The sequence below is a fragment of the Armigeres subalbatus genome, chromosome 2 (assembly GCF_024139115.2).
Source record: "Armigeres subalbatus isolate Guangzhou_Male chromosome 2, GZ_Asu_2, whole genome shotgun sequence".
Lineage (NCBI taxonomy): Eukaryota > Metazoa > Arthropoda > Insecta > Diptera > Culicidae > Armigeres > Armigeres subalbatus.
This window is the reverse complement of record NC_085140.1, coordinates 445,641,187-445,659,271: the sequence shown is the minus strand read 5'-3', so window position 1 is coordinate 445,659,271 and position 18,085 is coordinate 445,641,187. Positions and strand designations below refer to the sequence as shown.

At 36.1% G+C, this 18,085-nt stretch overlaps 1 protein-coding gene across 4 annotated transcripts in view; it reads right to left on the bottom strand.

Annotated features, from left to right (window-relative positions):
- LOC134213700 (uncharacterized) overlaps positions 1-18,085 on the bottom strand; it is a 62,885-nt gene that overhangs the window by 14,727 nt on the left and 30,073 nt on the right. For all 4 annotated transcript variants that reach the window (XM_062692987.1, XM_062692986.1, XM_062692985.1 and 1 more), the window contains exons 2-3: positions 8,205-8,786; positions 6,554-7,388 (exon numbers count right to left, since the gene is read on the bottom strand). In XM_062692987.1, coding sequence (XP_062548971.1) covers positions 6,554-7,108 — 555 coding nt within the window. In that variant the 5' untranslated portion in view covers positions 7,109-7,388; positions 8,205-8,786. The remainder of the gene's footprint in view (positions 1-6,553; positions 7,389-8,204; positions 8,787-18,085) is intronic.

Genomic DNA, 18,085 nt, shown 5'->3' with positions numbered 1-18,085 from the left:
AACAAAACTGTCAAAACAGAAAAAAAATCTTTCAGTAATGGTGGCAAAATGCGTATTAATTAAAGCAAAAACATGCAAAATGATAGAGAACATGCGATCTATATAAGGGGATGTGTTTTTTTGACCTTTCTAATGATTTTTCTAGGTTGATTAATCTGGGTTTTTTAATTATTCTTTATAAAACATTCAGACTCTTCGAGTTTAAGAATGTAACTAATCATTGACATGATTGGTAATGAAATCATAAGTAATTACCGTGCAAGATGGGAATTCTTCGACAGAAAGCTCCAAAGGAGAATCTTCGAAGGATCATCAGATGGAATTTATTTAAGAATTCATAGAAAAATTCTTGAGGAATCCTTGAGAAATCCTTCCACACAGCAAATAATTTTGAAAATTCAACGACGTGTGAAATTGCAGCTTATCCCATCAAACGAATTAACATTCGATATTATAGTAAATTTGATTGAATTTTACAAGCAAGCACCGTTTACATTTATTTCGATTTAAAAGAATAGTGAGATCGATTGAATGTTACGTTTATTTGCATGCTCCAAATATGTGCATGAAAATACATTTAAAATCACAACATATTTTTATCTGTGCAGGATATTATTTCAAGTTGAATTATAGAAACTTCAAAACGTATCCATGCAACTTCTTTAGTGCTTTGAATTTAAAACGATTTTCTTAAGAATGTCTAGAAAATGATCTGTTGTAAAAGCTCTGTGAAAATTCTCGTTAGAAAATCTGTCCCATTTCTGAAAAAATATAAGTTTAGAAAATCTTGTGGAGAGAAGTTGTATTCAATATATTTATCACTCCGAACTCTTCCTTGAAGAAATTTCCGATGGATATTTTTGTTAAATCAAAAGAGTTTTGATAAATATCTGATGGAATAATAAATATTCTGAAGTCATATCTGGTTAATTTGCAATGCATATTTTGTACTACCAGGAGGAACTTTGAAGAAGCTGATTCCAAAAGAAATTCTGATCAATTTTATGATAATTGATTCTGTGGAAGAAAATGGTTATTGATTTATTTAGTCTTCCACCAGACTGCTGTTCGAAACTCCGACTACATGCCCGGCTCACCGCAGTCGTTCTCCCAACATGGACTGCAAGGATTTGCCCAAGGGCCTGTTGAACTTTTCCCAGATCAAGACAAGTATGGGGCTTGCCCAGGGTGTATGTGGTGGGGCTCGACAGTGGGCTCTGTTAAACTTCTAAAAAGGGATGCATGTATCCGCAAGCAGGTTTCACCAAAGCGATCGTTTGCCGCTCAAAGCTCATGATGTTGGTTGGACTCTTAACAGACCTGAAACGACGAACCCCGGCGAAACAGCAGGTTTGGCATAATAAGTCGCCTGTAAAACAACTCGACTCAATACAATTAGTAACGACCTAGGCGTGGAGCCGACCTAATGGTCAATCTTTCCTGTGAGCTTTGAAACGTATTTAATTTGGAGTCTGAATTTGAATTCCAAGCGAAAATAAATAGGGGGTCCCACAAACAATTCCAAGGTCTTAAGGGGTACATCTAAATAAAAAGGTTAAGAACTGTTGATGTAGAGTAATCACATCGCCTTGATTAACAGCGTTATCTCAATGCGGTATTATGGTTCTGATGAATCGTACTACCGTATTGGGGCTTGTTCTCTAAACTTCAGAGGGTTTTATCAGCCCTCTGTTGAAGAACTGTAATCTCTTCTTAAAAATAGCCGGACAAATTAAAATTTCTAAATTATTTCAATAGATATATGCTAAGAATAATAACTAGTCGTTAAATTAATCATAATCCTTTAATTCACCGAGTTGAAAGTGGTAATAAACACAAAAAAAGCAAAATATTTCACACTTTCATGCCCTGTCACGGATCAAATATTTTTTGAGGTTTTTGTAGCAGATATGTGAACATCGCGTGACATTTCTTATTGAAAATGAGAAATTGCAGTACTGGCTTGAAGGAATATCGACTCGGGCAATGGCCTGTTAAAAGTCCTGTATAATATGCTAAGATCTTTTTATTAAAGTTCTAGAATTCTGCGAGTAGTAAATACTTTAGGTGCAATGAACCGTTTCGACTGTCTCGCAATTAAGGTGTTATTCCAAATATCCTCTATTTTCGAATGTTCTCAAGATTTACCTTGCCAGAAAATTGGCTTGTTCGTTGTCTTCAATGTCATAATGACCATCAGGAATAGAGACGAGCCAGCCCACTAAGGGGTAACTGGACCAAAATCCAGGCCAAAATTATATTTCGGCGTTTTCTGGTAGGTTTTGCTTTTATGATGCAAAAAGATAGTAACAATCGATTTTCGAACATTTTTACAGGTGCAAATTCACCTACCAGTGATAAATGACCTTTCTTGATATGTTCAAAAATGAAATTATAAACTGATACAGAAGCGACAGCTCCATGACAGTTCATTTTTTCACTCACTTTTGTCCTTAACTAGCGTGGGAAACGTGAAAAATGAAAAATCTCTCGTAGTATTTGATAAGGGCCTATTACAGACATGTTTACCTCGTTTATCGATTCAAAACAAAACATTAGATTTTCAGCTCTTATTTCACAAGTTTATAATATTTTTAGCAGCGAAAGCTACCCAGAACGTACAATCAACACTGATTACTCACGCATAACATCAGTTGCATCGGAAAATTTGAAAATGATCAAACAAAAGTCTGGCTATTGTTTTTGCACCCTTATGGGTCGTTCACAAACTTTTTGCTTAAATCATCTTCATCTTACAATAACATAGGATCGATTATTTTTGGAGAGGAAATGTTTCTTTCTATTTCCTGTTTTGGTCCTATGTACAAGGTTGCCTCAAGTGGTTACTTCACTTAAGATCAAGTAGACTGCTTATTCGAATTGTTTCTATTTAGCTTGAAGTGGCACTTGCCCGTTTTATCCCCTACCCCATATTATTTCTTTGGTTCAACTTGTCTACATAATATCAACTATGATGTATTTAAGTTATATCGAGATTTACATATCTGTTGTCAATGCAATCGCCAAATTCAATACAATTGATATTTAGATTTTTCGAAAGATTGGTTAGTGGGAAGGAGATGAAAAATAATGGAGCATGCGCTATGATTTGTAGAGATTTAAATGAGCAGCAGAAAAAGATATTTTAGTTACTAGATAAAGATTGTCGCTGTCGTCGCTGTCCGGAACATCTTTTGCTAACGAGGATAGGGGAGCTAAATGTCAAAGAAGGAAAATCCATACGATTTGACAGGTATGTACCACACATGTTTCGGACAGCAGAACAAAGGGAACCGAAGCGACAATCTTTATCTAGTAACTAAAATATCTTTTGCAGCAGATGCCTCAAACTAACATTATTACTTGAGGGTTAGGTTACAAAATTGTATTAAAAAGTTTTTTTTTTAATCGGCTCCGTAACGCCCTACAGCATTTGAGCCTACCAAATGAACGAATAAATAACAAAAAACAGAGTATGTTACTATTGTATTCAATAATGTCTATGTGTCAAATGCCTCGAAAACCAGAAAAAGTTATCAGCGGAATTTTTCTGCCTATATACTGTTAAAAACAATGGCGGAAAATATAAAAACAACCTATTTTGAAGTTACTCGCAAATTCGTTTGCGGACGAGTGCGGATGATCTTTAACCCGCAATGGAAAGATGAAAGCCTATATTTTCATGTGTGTACAATCTCGTAGCGGAATACGAGGGAGTACTTCTACTTTTTTAATAATGAAGTTAGTTAAAAAATGTCAAAAACTCCATGTTATTTATGTTTATGAAATAATATCTTAATGTTAAATATAATTCATTTCAACTCATGGAGGTCCTAGGGCAGTCTATAAATGATGTTTTGTGTATTATAAACCTAACATTATATGTGTTGTTTAGATTAGTCAGCAGTGGTAACTAATCTTTGTCTTACGGCACGCTAAAAACCATCAAATTAACATGATTTTCGATAGGTTGTCATTAATACTAATAAGGAACAAACGTCAAATTTTCAATGGCACATAATGGAGATAGTATTGAATAATATTCTAAAAATATAATACTATGCAAAAGTTCGAAAAACGAGAAAGGGTTTTTGGCCAGCCATTTGTTCTAGCTACTCCATCGTGCAGCCTTTGAAAAAAAATAATCGAAATTTAGTTTTTGGTCCCAAATGTCCTGTAGATGGCTGAAACTTCGATATTTGATGCCGTGGATGAGTGGAATAATTGGATGTCCAAAGTGACTCTCTCTAATAAAAAAAGTCGAGTCAAGTACGATACACTGAAGACGGCCTTACTATTGGGGTCGAAATACGTATCTGTCAAGATACAATTAAGTGGTGGAATTCAATGGGATTGTACAAACTCGTCTTATGACAAGTGAAGACATTCCACTAAAAAGCTTAAAATAATTTTCTTAAGGTGATTATACAATAAAGCCAGAAATCGGCCATTTTGTAAACCACGTGCTTTTCCAATATTTTTTTCAAGAGCACAAGATGAAAGAACCATAACCCGTATATCGTTTGCTTAGTTATGCTGAACAATCATAATTTGAGTTTCGGCACTGTACGAAAACTATTACGCCAGATTTGGGCTTTTGGAAATGTATGTAGATAATCGTGTGGTGAATTTGAAATTCACCACGGGCTTCATTCTATAATCACCTTAAAAAACATCAGGAACCCAATACAGGTTCACTCTGTTACGACAACCTAAGGTTTGGAGTGACTGAATACATACCTAAACGAGTTTAGATGTGCATGTTGCTGATTTCGAAGCATTCAATGCTGCTTCTTCAAAATGCAAGTTCCAATTCAGCTTACTGTCAAGTCTATCTCCAAGATTACCCCAAACCCCACCATATCCTAGGCAGGCACTACAACTCGCAGTTGGCATGGGAAGGAATCGTCAAGTCCTTGGACATAATCCCAGCCAACCCTAAAGAAGACATTGATCAGGTGACGAAATCGAGGTGGTTGATGAGTTTGTGTGCTTGAGCTTACTGGTGACTGTCGAAAACGATACCTGCAGAGAAATTCGGAAACGCATCGTGGCAGATGATCGTACTTACGTTGGATTCCACAAGGCACTTCGATTGAAGAGAGTTCCAAGTTGATCTGACTATCTACAAAAGGCTAATCAGACCGGTAGTCTGCTACGAACATAAGACTTGTAGTACTTGACAGAACCGACAATTCCAGCAGCTGTTAGAGCACTGCAAAATCGGATAACGGCGGCGGGCCGGGCACGTAACCAGAATTTCAGACAAAAGCCCGATGAAAATTGTTCTTGATAGCAATGATAAAGCACATCATGTAGCTTGGTTTTGAGTACTCTATGCCCCTGGCAAGTGGAAAAAAAATTCAAGGCGAGTATCAAGTTTTGAACAATTGGTATCTAAATGACTTCTATAGGAATAGGACAACCATTTTCCAAGTGTAAGCATAAAAATATAAGTAAACCGTCTTTAACTACGGCAATACTCGAACAAAGTAGTAACAAGGTGCAAAGCTGTTCCATGTATGTAAAATTACTGTGACCGAGATTCCTTGCGAAAGGGAAGAACAAAACCTACGAAGGTATATATTTCACGAAGAACACTTCTTGGTCAAGTGTGTATATGTACGTATGTGGGGTGTCGGTAGGTATTCCAGGCGGGCTATTGCGCTTCGGCACACCTCTTCTGAGCCGCAACTGTATCTTACTTTAAGCACAATTTCATCTAGCGATCACGGAGGAGTTTTGTTCGTTTCTATCTTTGGTTTTTAAGGCCTGTTTTGGGAATGGGACCCTGCCGGGAATATCACTCTTCACCCTATCAAGATTTTTCATGAAAATGAAGGTGAAACATCGACGAAAGCGAATGAACAAAAATAGTGGCGCTTAAAGTGCACCTGTGTAACACTTCGAAACGGGAACTTTAGTATACAATGGATTTGATTTCTTCCAACACAAAGGAAATGAAGCGATTTTTCATTATATGGCTTCTTTCTTTGCACTAGGAACATGTGGAATGCATGCATGCGTTGTTCTAGCTAGGATTATCGCATTAAAAATCTACAGTAGTTTAGATTTGATTTGAAATCAGTTCAGTTGTTTTTAAATGCGGATCGAATGCATTAAATTCCTATTGGATTAAGCTAATTTATGATTAGGATGCCAAAACGCTATTTTTGAACTGCATTGCTTTACATAGCGTTCTAACTATTTTTTATGTTCAACGAACTTTGGTTTTATGTCGTACTTTGAATAATATTTGAGTAATGTTCAGGATCAGTATTCAATGGTGTTTTCAATCTATCTAAGATAGACTGTAGATTAGAATTGTTTCGAAAATTGAGATAATTATTTAAAAAACAGCTACAATAAGAAAATAAGTTGTGTTAACCCCAATAACACCCAAGAAATGAAAGCAAACCTTGTAATTATTATTGAAAATTTGCTACTTTGTTTATACATCGTTCTCTTCCTTGACCTCAAAATTAAATACAGCTGCTTTGCTTGAACAACGATAAATCACAATTATGATCATCAATCAATCACATGTAATTACCTGTATTGCACTTATCACCAGAAGACTCCATGGCACAGTCCAGGGACAGCATTGGCACAATTTTATCAAGGTACTTTTCGGATCCTTCCGTTTCCGACGCTTCCTGTTGGTGCCAGCAAACTTATCGACTAGCTTAGCATCGAAACAAGAATTTTGTTTAATATCACTGGCACTTTCACTACTTGTATTGCTTGCTGTGCTACCACTAAGAACACTTGTCCTGTGCGGTTCATTACGCTTTTCTTTTGGTACCTTACGCTCTAAATCTATCGAATAAATTCGGACGTTTGGCTTCTTGTAGAGTTGATCACTTTCTACACTGGACTCACTTTCACTATCTTTCGCGATGAATGGTTCGGATGGATCTTCTCCTTGGGCTTTGCCGGGCTTACCTTCAACACCTAGTTCATTTTCGCACCACGCTTCACCTTTCTTCGCAAACCCTCCTTTACCATGTGCACCAAAAACACTGGCCAGTAAATTATTTCCAGAATTAGACGTGGGAACTATTTTAGAGGTTTTCCCTTTTGTTTCCATTTTCGCGATTCCGGTCATGAACTTTTCTGTGGAGTCGAAACAGTAGAACAAATCACTCTTGTTCTACGCGGTCACCATTCGTAAGCCAATAATAGCCATTTCAGATCATAGTAAGCCGATGCTATCTAATCAGCAGCTTGTCGTCGCATACTTTGGTTATTGCCGTCGTCATCGTTGAGGTGGAAGAACGTTCCATCGCTGCTGTCGTATGATGAACGCCGCGGCTGAAGTCCATTCAACAAAGGCTAGCGAGACTGGTTGTCTGAAGGAGACGCTTTGTTCGGTTCACCGCATAGCACTGGTTTCGAGAAAAAAAGGTGCATTATTATTTGGTCTATACTACTACAATCTACAATTTATACTGTTTCCAGAAGTGTGATCTATTAGATTTAGGAACAAAATCATTTTTTTAAATTAATTTTTACGTGCAACACGTTGTTGATCAATAAAAAAATATACTCATCCAGCAATTCCTACAATCTATACACACATAAAATTGTATCAAATTATTTTTTTATATTCGCTCACAAAAATAATCTAAATATTTGTTTTCTACATATAAACAAAATGATTTGCGGAATGGTAAAGGTTTTATACAATAATTGTGAAAGAATATAAAAAATGTTATGCCATGATTTTATACTGATTTTTCATATTATATCTTGAATCTCCTGGTTGAATACCCGAAACACTTAGATAGACTTCACATTCGCCATAATGTAGAGATTTCAGTTCATTTCTCTCGTGGCTGAAACTACAGTGATCTTTCCCTTACTCGATGTTCTGTAACTCACTTTAATCAAACTAATTTTAAAAATTTCAATACTTCAATTCACAAATTCTATAATCTTCCTTACTCGATGGATCTTCAGTATCGAGTTAGAGACAGAGTTCACTGTACGACCGTTATTGCATATATTATCCTAGTATAGGCCACGGGATTAGCCGCTGTAGGTCTTCATTCAATCCAACCAATTGATTTGATTTCAATTTAGACTTTAGACAGGGGAATGCAATAACTTGCGAGCATGATTGAAAAAACAAAACGAGTATATTTCAATATCATATTTGCATTAAATTGTTGGAATCAGTACCTCATCAGGCAACTACTTACCAGAGTTCAGAAACTGCTGTCAATCAGTGTAACCTCCGTTTTCGCGCGCAGATTGGGGGACACCAGTAGCATTCGATTTCGAAAAAGGGCTTCCCTTTCTTCACCCTGCGCTGGAGGAAGTACGCGTGTTCGACAGCCCGAGGCTACCAACTAATTAATCTCGCCGATTGGTTCTTTTGTTCGGAGTGCTGCACCGGATGATTGAGTTCTGTACGAGGCATTTACTCAGCACTTTTTGTAAAGAATTCATAACTGATCTGCCCTTAGGATGCGGTGCGAAGAGGTTAGGTGACACATGTTAGCGCACCCCACTTTATTGGAATCGTTGATGGGTCTACTAATCCGCGCTGTATGTCACTCAGCAAATCGATCTGGCTTATTTGTCTCAAACTGATGTTTCAATGCGTCACGATGTGAGTAGTTTGAGTCGTGATGTACGTTTCGGAATAGTCCGAAGGAGGCTATGTCGGAGATTTTGCGGTGCTGATAACCCGAGGGTGCGACGCGTGTCTACTGGTTGGATCATTTATTTTGCTTCGAAGGCTGATTGATGGGATCATACTACGATTTCGTCTCGATTAACTGAAAATAAACAATAGAATTATTGGTTTAATAATAACGATAATACAAATTGGAATCGGCATTATGCAGTATAGATTATGAACAAACTCAAATGGAAATACTTTGGCTGATAGTTTGCAAACTTAAATAGAAAAACAAGGCTTGACATCAGTGGCACAGAATGTCATCAGACTTATAATAATACTCATTATCTCCTTCTTTGCAGAAGATCTCACGATCATTTTTTCTGCTTTGTTTCGTAGCCGTTTCCATCCTTTCGGACATCCGCACGTGATCATACATATTAGTGCGATCGTAAATATGAGAATGAAATTGAGTATGGCGAAACAAAACATGCTTCTTGTCGGCCATCGATGTGATTCGCAGCGTGTGCGGGTCACTATAGTATGTAATCAGCAGCGAAACCGCACTGTCATTCACAAATTTGGCAATATTTACATGATCAACCGCCTATTTGTGATGATGCCTTCTTCTCTTCTTCTTCTTCTTATTCTTATTGGCATTACATCCCCACTGGGACATTGTCGGCTCGCAGCTTCCACAGTGGTTAACTGCGGGGTTTCTAAACCGAGTTACCATTTTTGCATTCGTATAAGGTACACCGGGGCAAGTTGAAACGGTTTTTTCAAAGTTGAAATTCGAAGTGCTGTAAAAAGATCACCTTTTGAAATATTTTGAATCCGTTTGCGGTGTTTGAGGTGCTAGTTCGGGCCAAAGATTATACATAAAAAATAAGCAAAATAAGCAAAAATAAGCAATGTCAAATTTTTGGAAAGATAGCTTTTTTTTCATTTTTTTTTTTTGTATTTCTCCATGTAAAATTAGTTTGATAAATTCAACGGCAAATTACTCAAGTCGGAGAAAATGACTGGGACTCTTATGCGAATAAGGGCAGTGTACAACAAAGTCAAAAGAGAGATTTACAGAGACCAAATTCTGGAGAACGCACTACGCTGAAAATTTATCAAACTGATTTTCTCCTACTGGTGACCACTCAGATTACTATTCAGGGTGATTCATTATTTGGTTCACTTGTATATTGTGCACTTGATTAATTTGATTGTGGCTTCTTCATAAATGCACATTAATAAACCAGCCATCATATCTCTCATAAACTCTTCGATTGGAGAAATAGGCAGCTGTGGAAGTGAATGGTGGAGTTAACGAAATGTTTACATACTCTATGTTTTATTTTTCTGAGAGTCAGTGCTCAGTAGATTAAGAATCTCAAAACTGCAGTTTAAACATGACCCCTTTTCACTCTAGAGGAGATTGTAGGAGGGTTGCATTCATGACGGAATGGGCGGAAATTTATTAAATTTATTAAGAAAATTATTTTGAGCTTTTTAGTGGAATGTCTTCACTTGTCATAAGTTTGTACAATTTGTTCAGATGAAGGTTCCCCCAGGTAATTTTCCAACACAGGCAGCAGTTTGTTTAGCTCTTCCACTGATCTTGCAATGATCAAGACGTCGTCTGCATATACCAGAATTATTGGAAACTTGAGTCGTCCTGTTCGGTTGAGTTTAAAAAATCCGTCCAACTCGTCTTCCATCGTGATCAACACTTCTTCAATTAGTAGGTCAAACACGTAAGGCGAAAGAGGACAACCTTGTTTCACTCCTTTTGATCTGAATTGAAGTGCTGTTTTCTGGCAGTTCCATAAGATCTGTTGTTCTTCCGAATTTAGACAATTGATAACTCTGTTGGCAATCTCTATTGGCGCCCCTTTAGCTGATAATATATCAGGGAGTGCCGTTAAGCTTACATTATCAAAAGCCTTTTCTAAATCCAAAGCCATCACAATAAGATCATCTCCTGAATTCCACCTTTCTTCAAGAATTCAACTGTTAGAATGTGATCCATTGTGGAATGCTGATTAAGAAAGCCTGCCTGATGTGTTCCTATAGGCATCGTGTTTTGTGTCAGGTTTCCCAGGAGCCAGCTCGCATAAATTTTATAACCTACACTAGTAACACTATTTTTCGGAAATCTTTAACATTCCTCGTTTGCCTTTTTTTTAGAAATAGGAACGACGAGCGTTTTTCTCCAGCCATTTGGGATGCTGTTTTCAATCCACACTTGTTTCAGCAGATTTTTAAATTCTTCCAGAGTTCCTTCGTCTGCGTATTTCAGCAATTCACCTTTGATTCCATCCAGTCCTGCCGCTTTTCCGTTCTTACAGTCCTTTAGAATCGTATTTGTAGGTTTCTTTTTCTTGAACCTTTTTATGTACTTGAATGTTCTGTTAATCCTTTCTCCAGGTTTGAAACGCATCAGATTATCGAAAAACTCGAATTTTTCTTCTTTTTCCTTTTCTTCACAAACGATCATGTAGTTGCGCTCTGCTTAGTTCTAAAAGTTCTCGAGCTCACGTTTATTAAAAGCACACCGATTTTTTCAGAATAGACACTTTTTCAGCTTAGCCAAAGCTAATCTCTGTCTTTGAGAGTTTGGAATTTTTGCATATTTGTGAATTGATTTTTTGCAGCCGATTGTAATTTGCATGCAAGACGATACCACACTTCTGAGGTTGATAATGACGGGTCTTCAATATCGATCCATACACTTGCCAATTGTTCTTGGTATTTCTTACTGAAGACAGCATCTTGTAATAATTTCACGTCCCAAGTGATCGACAAATTCGTATTATTCTCACCGATCCGTAAAGTTCTTTGTTCGTCAGTAGAGTGAGCATTTTTCCTAATACATATGAATACTAAATGTAATTAGCTTATGATCACTTGGAAACTCCTCTATCAGCTGCCCTCTCAATTTCTTTACGAAAACTTTGGAGGAGATGGTATTCAATATGTGATCAATTTGTGAAGCTTTATCCTTGCATGACCTTATTATCAATAATGACGAATGTACCAAAGGTTGTGTGTACGCATAAAAAAATTCAGTTGACTTCCATTTTCGTTTGACAAATTTTCCGATTAGATGTTTTTCATTCAAATTTATATCCGTTTTGCCTAACTGAGCATTAAAATCCCCACATATTAAAACTTCGTCCAGATGTTCACCCTTCATGAGTGCGGTTCCCAATTCAGTTAAGAATGTGGATAGTCCCATATTAGGTGCATGCACATTGAAAATAATACGTTGTCGGCTCGCTTTCCCTGCTCCAATTGAAATCTTTATTTTCATTACGTTATTACTGACTCTTTCATTGCTCAAGATAATTATTCCTGCTGATTTCATTGTAAGTACCGCTAATCCTCTTTGTCGCTTTTTGCACGTGCCATTTAAAGTTGTCCGTCAGGATTGAAGTGCAGTCAGTGTTCACTTCTTGCAAAAGGGCGATGTGAACGTTGTTTTCCGAAAGGATCTTATCGATATAGTTTCTTTTTTCACTTCTGCAGCATCCTCTCACATTCCATGACGCAACAACACAGTATTCATTGTCGATATTATCGGAATTTTTATCTAGTGCAGTATACTTGGGCTCTGTATAAGGGGTCCCTAATCCAGCTTCAACATCATTGATTAACTTTCTCTTATTTGTTCGCAAACCGGTCCCAATAAGACAATGCTCTGCATCATAACATTAAGTGATTCTTTGCGCCAATTTTGCTCTTTGATGAGATGGTTGGTTTCCAAGTAAATAAATAACTAGTACATTTTTGACCAATACATTACATATGGTGAAGAAAAAATTCCAGGACTCTACGTCGATACCGTTGTTTCATACTATTTCAGCGTTGGAATTAATACTTTCTCTATTGCGGGCAGAAAATTCATCGGAATTCATAACGAAGAAATTTTGGCTCGAAGGCCCATTAGAAGAATGTCACCAGTTCTAAATTGATGCTGTACTACCAAATACCGTGAGTCATTGGTCCTTTTGAAGAAAAACAAGTTAAACTGTTTCCCACTGCACGCAGTGATAGTTTGCATTCTGGCCTCCCATTGTTGATGTGGGATCCTAGGCACATACCGAATAGTTAAGCCTCCATCAATGCATTTTGTAATACTATCGTAGTGATTTTTAACCGCATCACTTCCCGAATATTCCCCATATTCATGATAAAAAACCAAAAAACAATCATTGTACCAGCGCGTATTAGCGTGCGTATAGGAGACCTTTATGACAAAAAAATGAGCATCGCTAAAACTTTCACTACGTGAAAATATAGCTCATCAACTTTCATTTCGTGAAATTTCGAAAAAAAATCACTTTTTCATTTTTACAGTTACAATTCACTTTTCGTTTTACAGTCGCATAATTGCTATTGGGAATCACTTTTAATAACGTTTGATTATTTGGTCAAGCCAAATGCCACCAACAGAAAATGCAAACACAAAATCTGGACGATCAGAACCAGGGTAGTTTTGTGAAGGATTTTCAAAAGTTTGAATTTATTGACAGAAAAATCATAGCACGATGAAAAGGATAAATCTTATGAAAACAAAATTGCAACATAGTTCAGAATAGTCGATCAATGAACGAAAATCATACTCAAATGCATTTTCTTCTATACGACACTTGTTTTCATGATTCTTGGTACAACCAGCAGACGTTGAAGTGATCGATAAGCTTCACTTTCGTTCATCTACCTAAAAAAAAATCTAGATGAACAATGATCAGAACCGTAATTTCAAGAAACTTTATCAATGATCAAGCCCCGCTAATATTTGTCTCTCTAATATTAAACTCAATAAAACAAACGTGTTCCTTACTTTCAAAACAAAAAAAACATACCACATAGGAATGCCCAGAAAACATCATATCTAAAAATTGCCTAGATCGAACCAGGAATACAACTAAGCCACCTCCAGCATGATCTTGGCATGCCCATCTCACAGGCAGGTAAAAATGGATTGATAATATCATCCTTGAAAATATGATAAAAAATCGTCATGTTTTCAAAATTCCTTATGTCTTGAATGTCGGAATTCCATCGTTTTTCGAGCTCAAATAATCAATTGCAAATTCTCATATATCTGGATAAATCTCTACGAATTTAGCTAATTTACATATAAATCCAAAAAGTGTAACAAAATAAAAGTAAATTGACCAGGGAAAGGTTGCTGTTTAAACATATCAGTGGGTTTAACTATTGCGAAGCAGTATGTTTGCTAGCGAAATACTGAATTTAATAATTTTGGTTATGCTTCTCCACATCTGAGCATTTGAAATTAGCTTTAAAATATAAGAATAAGAAGAAAATGTATATATTGCAATTTGATTCATGAAGAATGGTAAAAAATGAATGAAAAACTCAACTTGGGAGTAACTCGTGACTGGCATTTAATGAGAATGCAAGTTCCATTTGGAAAAGAAAAAAAAAGTTGTTCGGGTTTTAAATACCAAGGAAGTGAAAGATAAGAAGCTATATTTTCACGTTTTTGAAATTTTAGCGATTTCAGCGATTTTTTTTTTGTGATAATATTGTTCGTCGATTATCTCACATACATAACAAAGCGGAGTGCGTAGTGGGAGGAGCGGACGCGTTGTGCTTCGTTCCATATAAAGTGATAGCTAACATTTTTTTTTAATCTTTATTAAGGTGTTTTTTTTAATCTACAGACTAAGTTCAACACTGTGCTAGCTAACAGCTAACCACCAATTTTACAAAGTGTCTTCAATTGAGACTGTCTTAGACCAATGTAAGTTCTAATAAGTTCTAATAGTAAGTTCAATGTAATTTACCTTAACTTATGTTGACAGTTCGCAGAGCTTGTTTATGAGGAATTAGAAAAGAAAATCGATTGATAGAAAATTAGAATTCATGTTTTTAGTTTAAAATTACTCCCCGAGACGAGCCAGCCACGGGATGAATGTCTCGTAAAAAAAGATTAAAAACCTTGCGATCCCAATACTTCAATGATATTCTCAGCATTCAGCATAAGGATATGCGGTATTGGAAAAATTTCGTTTCAGCACATTCGAAACGAAATTCCGCGGAATTCCGCGTGAATAAAACCATTCAAACTCTATTTTAAATTTTATACCTATATAAAAATTCTTTCACTAAATCTCACTACACAATACAATTCTGTATCTTCAACAGGAACGCATTTATCTTTTCACTTCAATTTTTTTCAATGCTTTGATGAAAGTCTATGAAAGTATAAAACGCAAGGCTGTTGATTTAGTTAAATAATTTTGTTCAGTGAAGTAAACATAATTTATAGATCTCATTGTTTTGCTATACTTTATTTTCATCTCAGTTGACTGAGTTGTGTATGTTATTTGTAATGTATTGTGGAGCGATAGTTCGATTTATGCTCTAGTTGTGGAAACTCTTCGATAAGCGAAATATCCCTCACTGGTCTACTGAGTATTGTCCGTTCTCCGCTGTCTTTTGAAAGTATTCAGTCTAAGCAACCATTGTTTGAAAACAGTGAAATGGTGATGCTTCAGAAGTTTTCCTGATATAGTAGATTTTTAGATCTTTGCAGATTTAAGTATGGTTCAGATTTGAGGCATACTCAGATATCTCATTTCTTTCAGATTCTGGAACAGATTCAGATCCTTCCGATTGAGATCATTGTCATATTCAGATATTTTTGATTCCGTATATCATGGATATCTATTATTTTTTCACGTTTTCTAGACCCTGCAGATCCAGATTATTCAAATGCTTCAAAATCGTACTAATTTTCTGTCACAATCAAAATCACAATATTTAGCAATAAACGTAAATATCTGCGTTCGAGTTTGTTGGCATAAAATTAGTTTATACAGTATGGTCCATAAAAAAATGCGAAAACATCAAAATTATAGTTACGTAGTTTACCCTTTAATATACAAAACATAAGATAAAAAATATGTTCGCATTTTTTTATGGTACTGTAATTAATAGTCAAAGGCTTATGCATTATTCTCAAGGACTGAAACGATTAATAACTGTTGATTTGAAGTATTATATTCACTTTTTGTCATTTGTTTCATCTAGCAGTCATGTTTTTTCCAAGTGAAATCTTTTGTGTTTGAATCTTTTGCTTCTCTTACAAAAATAATGGATAGGGAGGAAGATAAACATCGAGTTTGGAAACATATTGTTTAAAAGATTCTGTACCCAATTAATTTGGTTACACTGGTGACCACCTCGTCAGAGCTACCGACTGAATAGTAACAAGACGGTCTCGATTGAATTGTCACATCATGTCCTAGCTTCCAGTAAACACGTATTTTGCTGAGAATTATGACGTTTTATTGCTAAAGCACAGAAAATAGTTTACTGGAAATCAGCAAATAACAGTATTTTTATTTTACGGAAGTCTGTTCTTTATTCTGCTAACCTGCAGAAATAAAAAATGACTGTGTATTCTTTATTATTTTTTTTAGATATTCAAAATTAAGTACCTTCGTCCTATAACTTCAGTAGACCCTCAAGACCCTCATCTCAAGGCTCAAGTTCCCCTTTCCTCTTAATTATTCAGCTCTGTTACAGATTTCTTTACATTCCATTTCCAATGGATTGAATCTCCAGACTTTACAGATGCACAATGGAATGCGGAACTTTTTCTGGGGCGCCAGATAATGTGAGACCAGTATGCTGAACCCGTTTGGTCAGTGTAACCTAATGCCTACCTACATGCAGATAGCGCGATGGTGTTGCTAGAGTAAGTGCATCTCACAGCTATCATTGTTAAGGTTCGACTCCCACCGTAGCCCACCACAGATTTTTTCTAATTGTTCTCGCAAAAAGTGAGTGAGAGGAGAAATAATGAACCGAAAACAGGTTTTTTGCAATTCCTGATCATAAAACCTGGTTTACAGTTGTCATTTGAGTGATAAAACGGCCTACTTTTCCATACCAACAGAATGGGTGCTTTAATGACCATTATGCAACTCAAATGGGTTGCATAATATTCATTATAGCACTCATTTGGGTGCTATAATGAAAAACCTACATTGGGACAGTAGTTACATGACAACATTTAGCAGAATTAGTTTGGGTGAGTGTTTAAATAGTGTACTCTAAGCGTCTCGTAATAAATGAAATGGTTTGTTGGACATAACATCACAATTTTCCAAAGGCAATTGCATCCATCGCTCCATAGCTTTTCAAGCTATGCAATTTGGCACGATAAGATGGAATCTTATTGTTCTCTGCCGCAACATAATTTATTGGCATGAATGATCATGTGGAGTAAATTCGATTGTACAATTTTGGTAAAGATTTATCATATTAAAGCCCATTTTTCGTCATTGCAAAAAATAGCGTGTGCAACTCGTTGCAAAACTCGATTTTTTCAGCACTCATAGTGTTTATCCAACTCGGCAACTCGTGCTGAAAAAATCATCTTTTTGCAACTAGTTGCACAAACTACTATTTCGATCTAGCAGTCACGTTTTTTGTTTATCTTTCGAGGCTAGCTCCATAGAAAAAAGTAATGGATGGAAGCAGTGTTTCAAGAGCATCATTTTACTTTCAGATTGAAACAAGCATGCTTTGAAATAATCCTTATTTTCAAGATTGTTTCAAATCCTTATTTTTTCTAATCTCAGCATGCATGATTGATGCCCGGATTCAATCCTAGATTTAAATCTTTGGAAAACTGTCTTGCTCAATTAAAAGTCCAAATAAACTGAAAATGCACATACATTATAGGTATGGTTACTATAAGTAGTGAAGTCGCAATTTGAAAGATATTTTTGACGCTTTTATTAAAATACTGTGGAAGTCGAGAAACGCATGGTGGAATTCGAAGGATACAGAGCTCTATGAAGATAAGGAACCTGATAATACTTTGTAAAACCTAACAATGATATAAAATACCGTTCAGGAAGGATTAGTAGGACCATCAACACTGCAAAAACTCCACACATTTTTATTGGCAAAAATCCATTAATTTAACTCATGATGTTTATTAGGGCACACATAACCACTTTCAACGCGAAGTACAAATAGAATCTATAATCAAATAAAATGAATGTGTGGTTTCTAATATGCAGTTATTGAATTTATGTGTGGACACAAATTGCATATATTTGGGTTCCCAAATTGCAAAAATTTATGTGTGCGACAAATATATTCAATATGAAGAATTTTCTCAGTGAACATTATGGTATTTCCGGGAAAGAACGTATTAAATGTTGGTTGGGCGTGACTGAACTGAACCAATAGGGTGGTTCAAAAAATCGATTTTGCTCCACAGTGCTCATCTGATTCTTTACCATGTTCTGAGTGTCCTCTGAAAATTTGAGCTCATTTGGATTAAAACTGATTTAGCACAAGCCGTTTCAAGTTTGCATGCAAATTAATATGGGGAAATTTATTTTTTCATTATACTGTTAATGACGTTTCCCCATTAAGCGCATGTTAAAAGAAAACCTATATAGC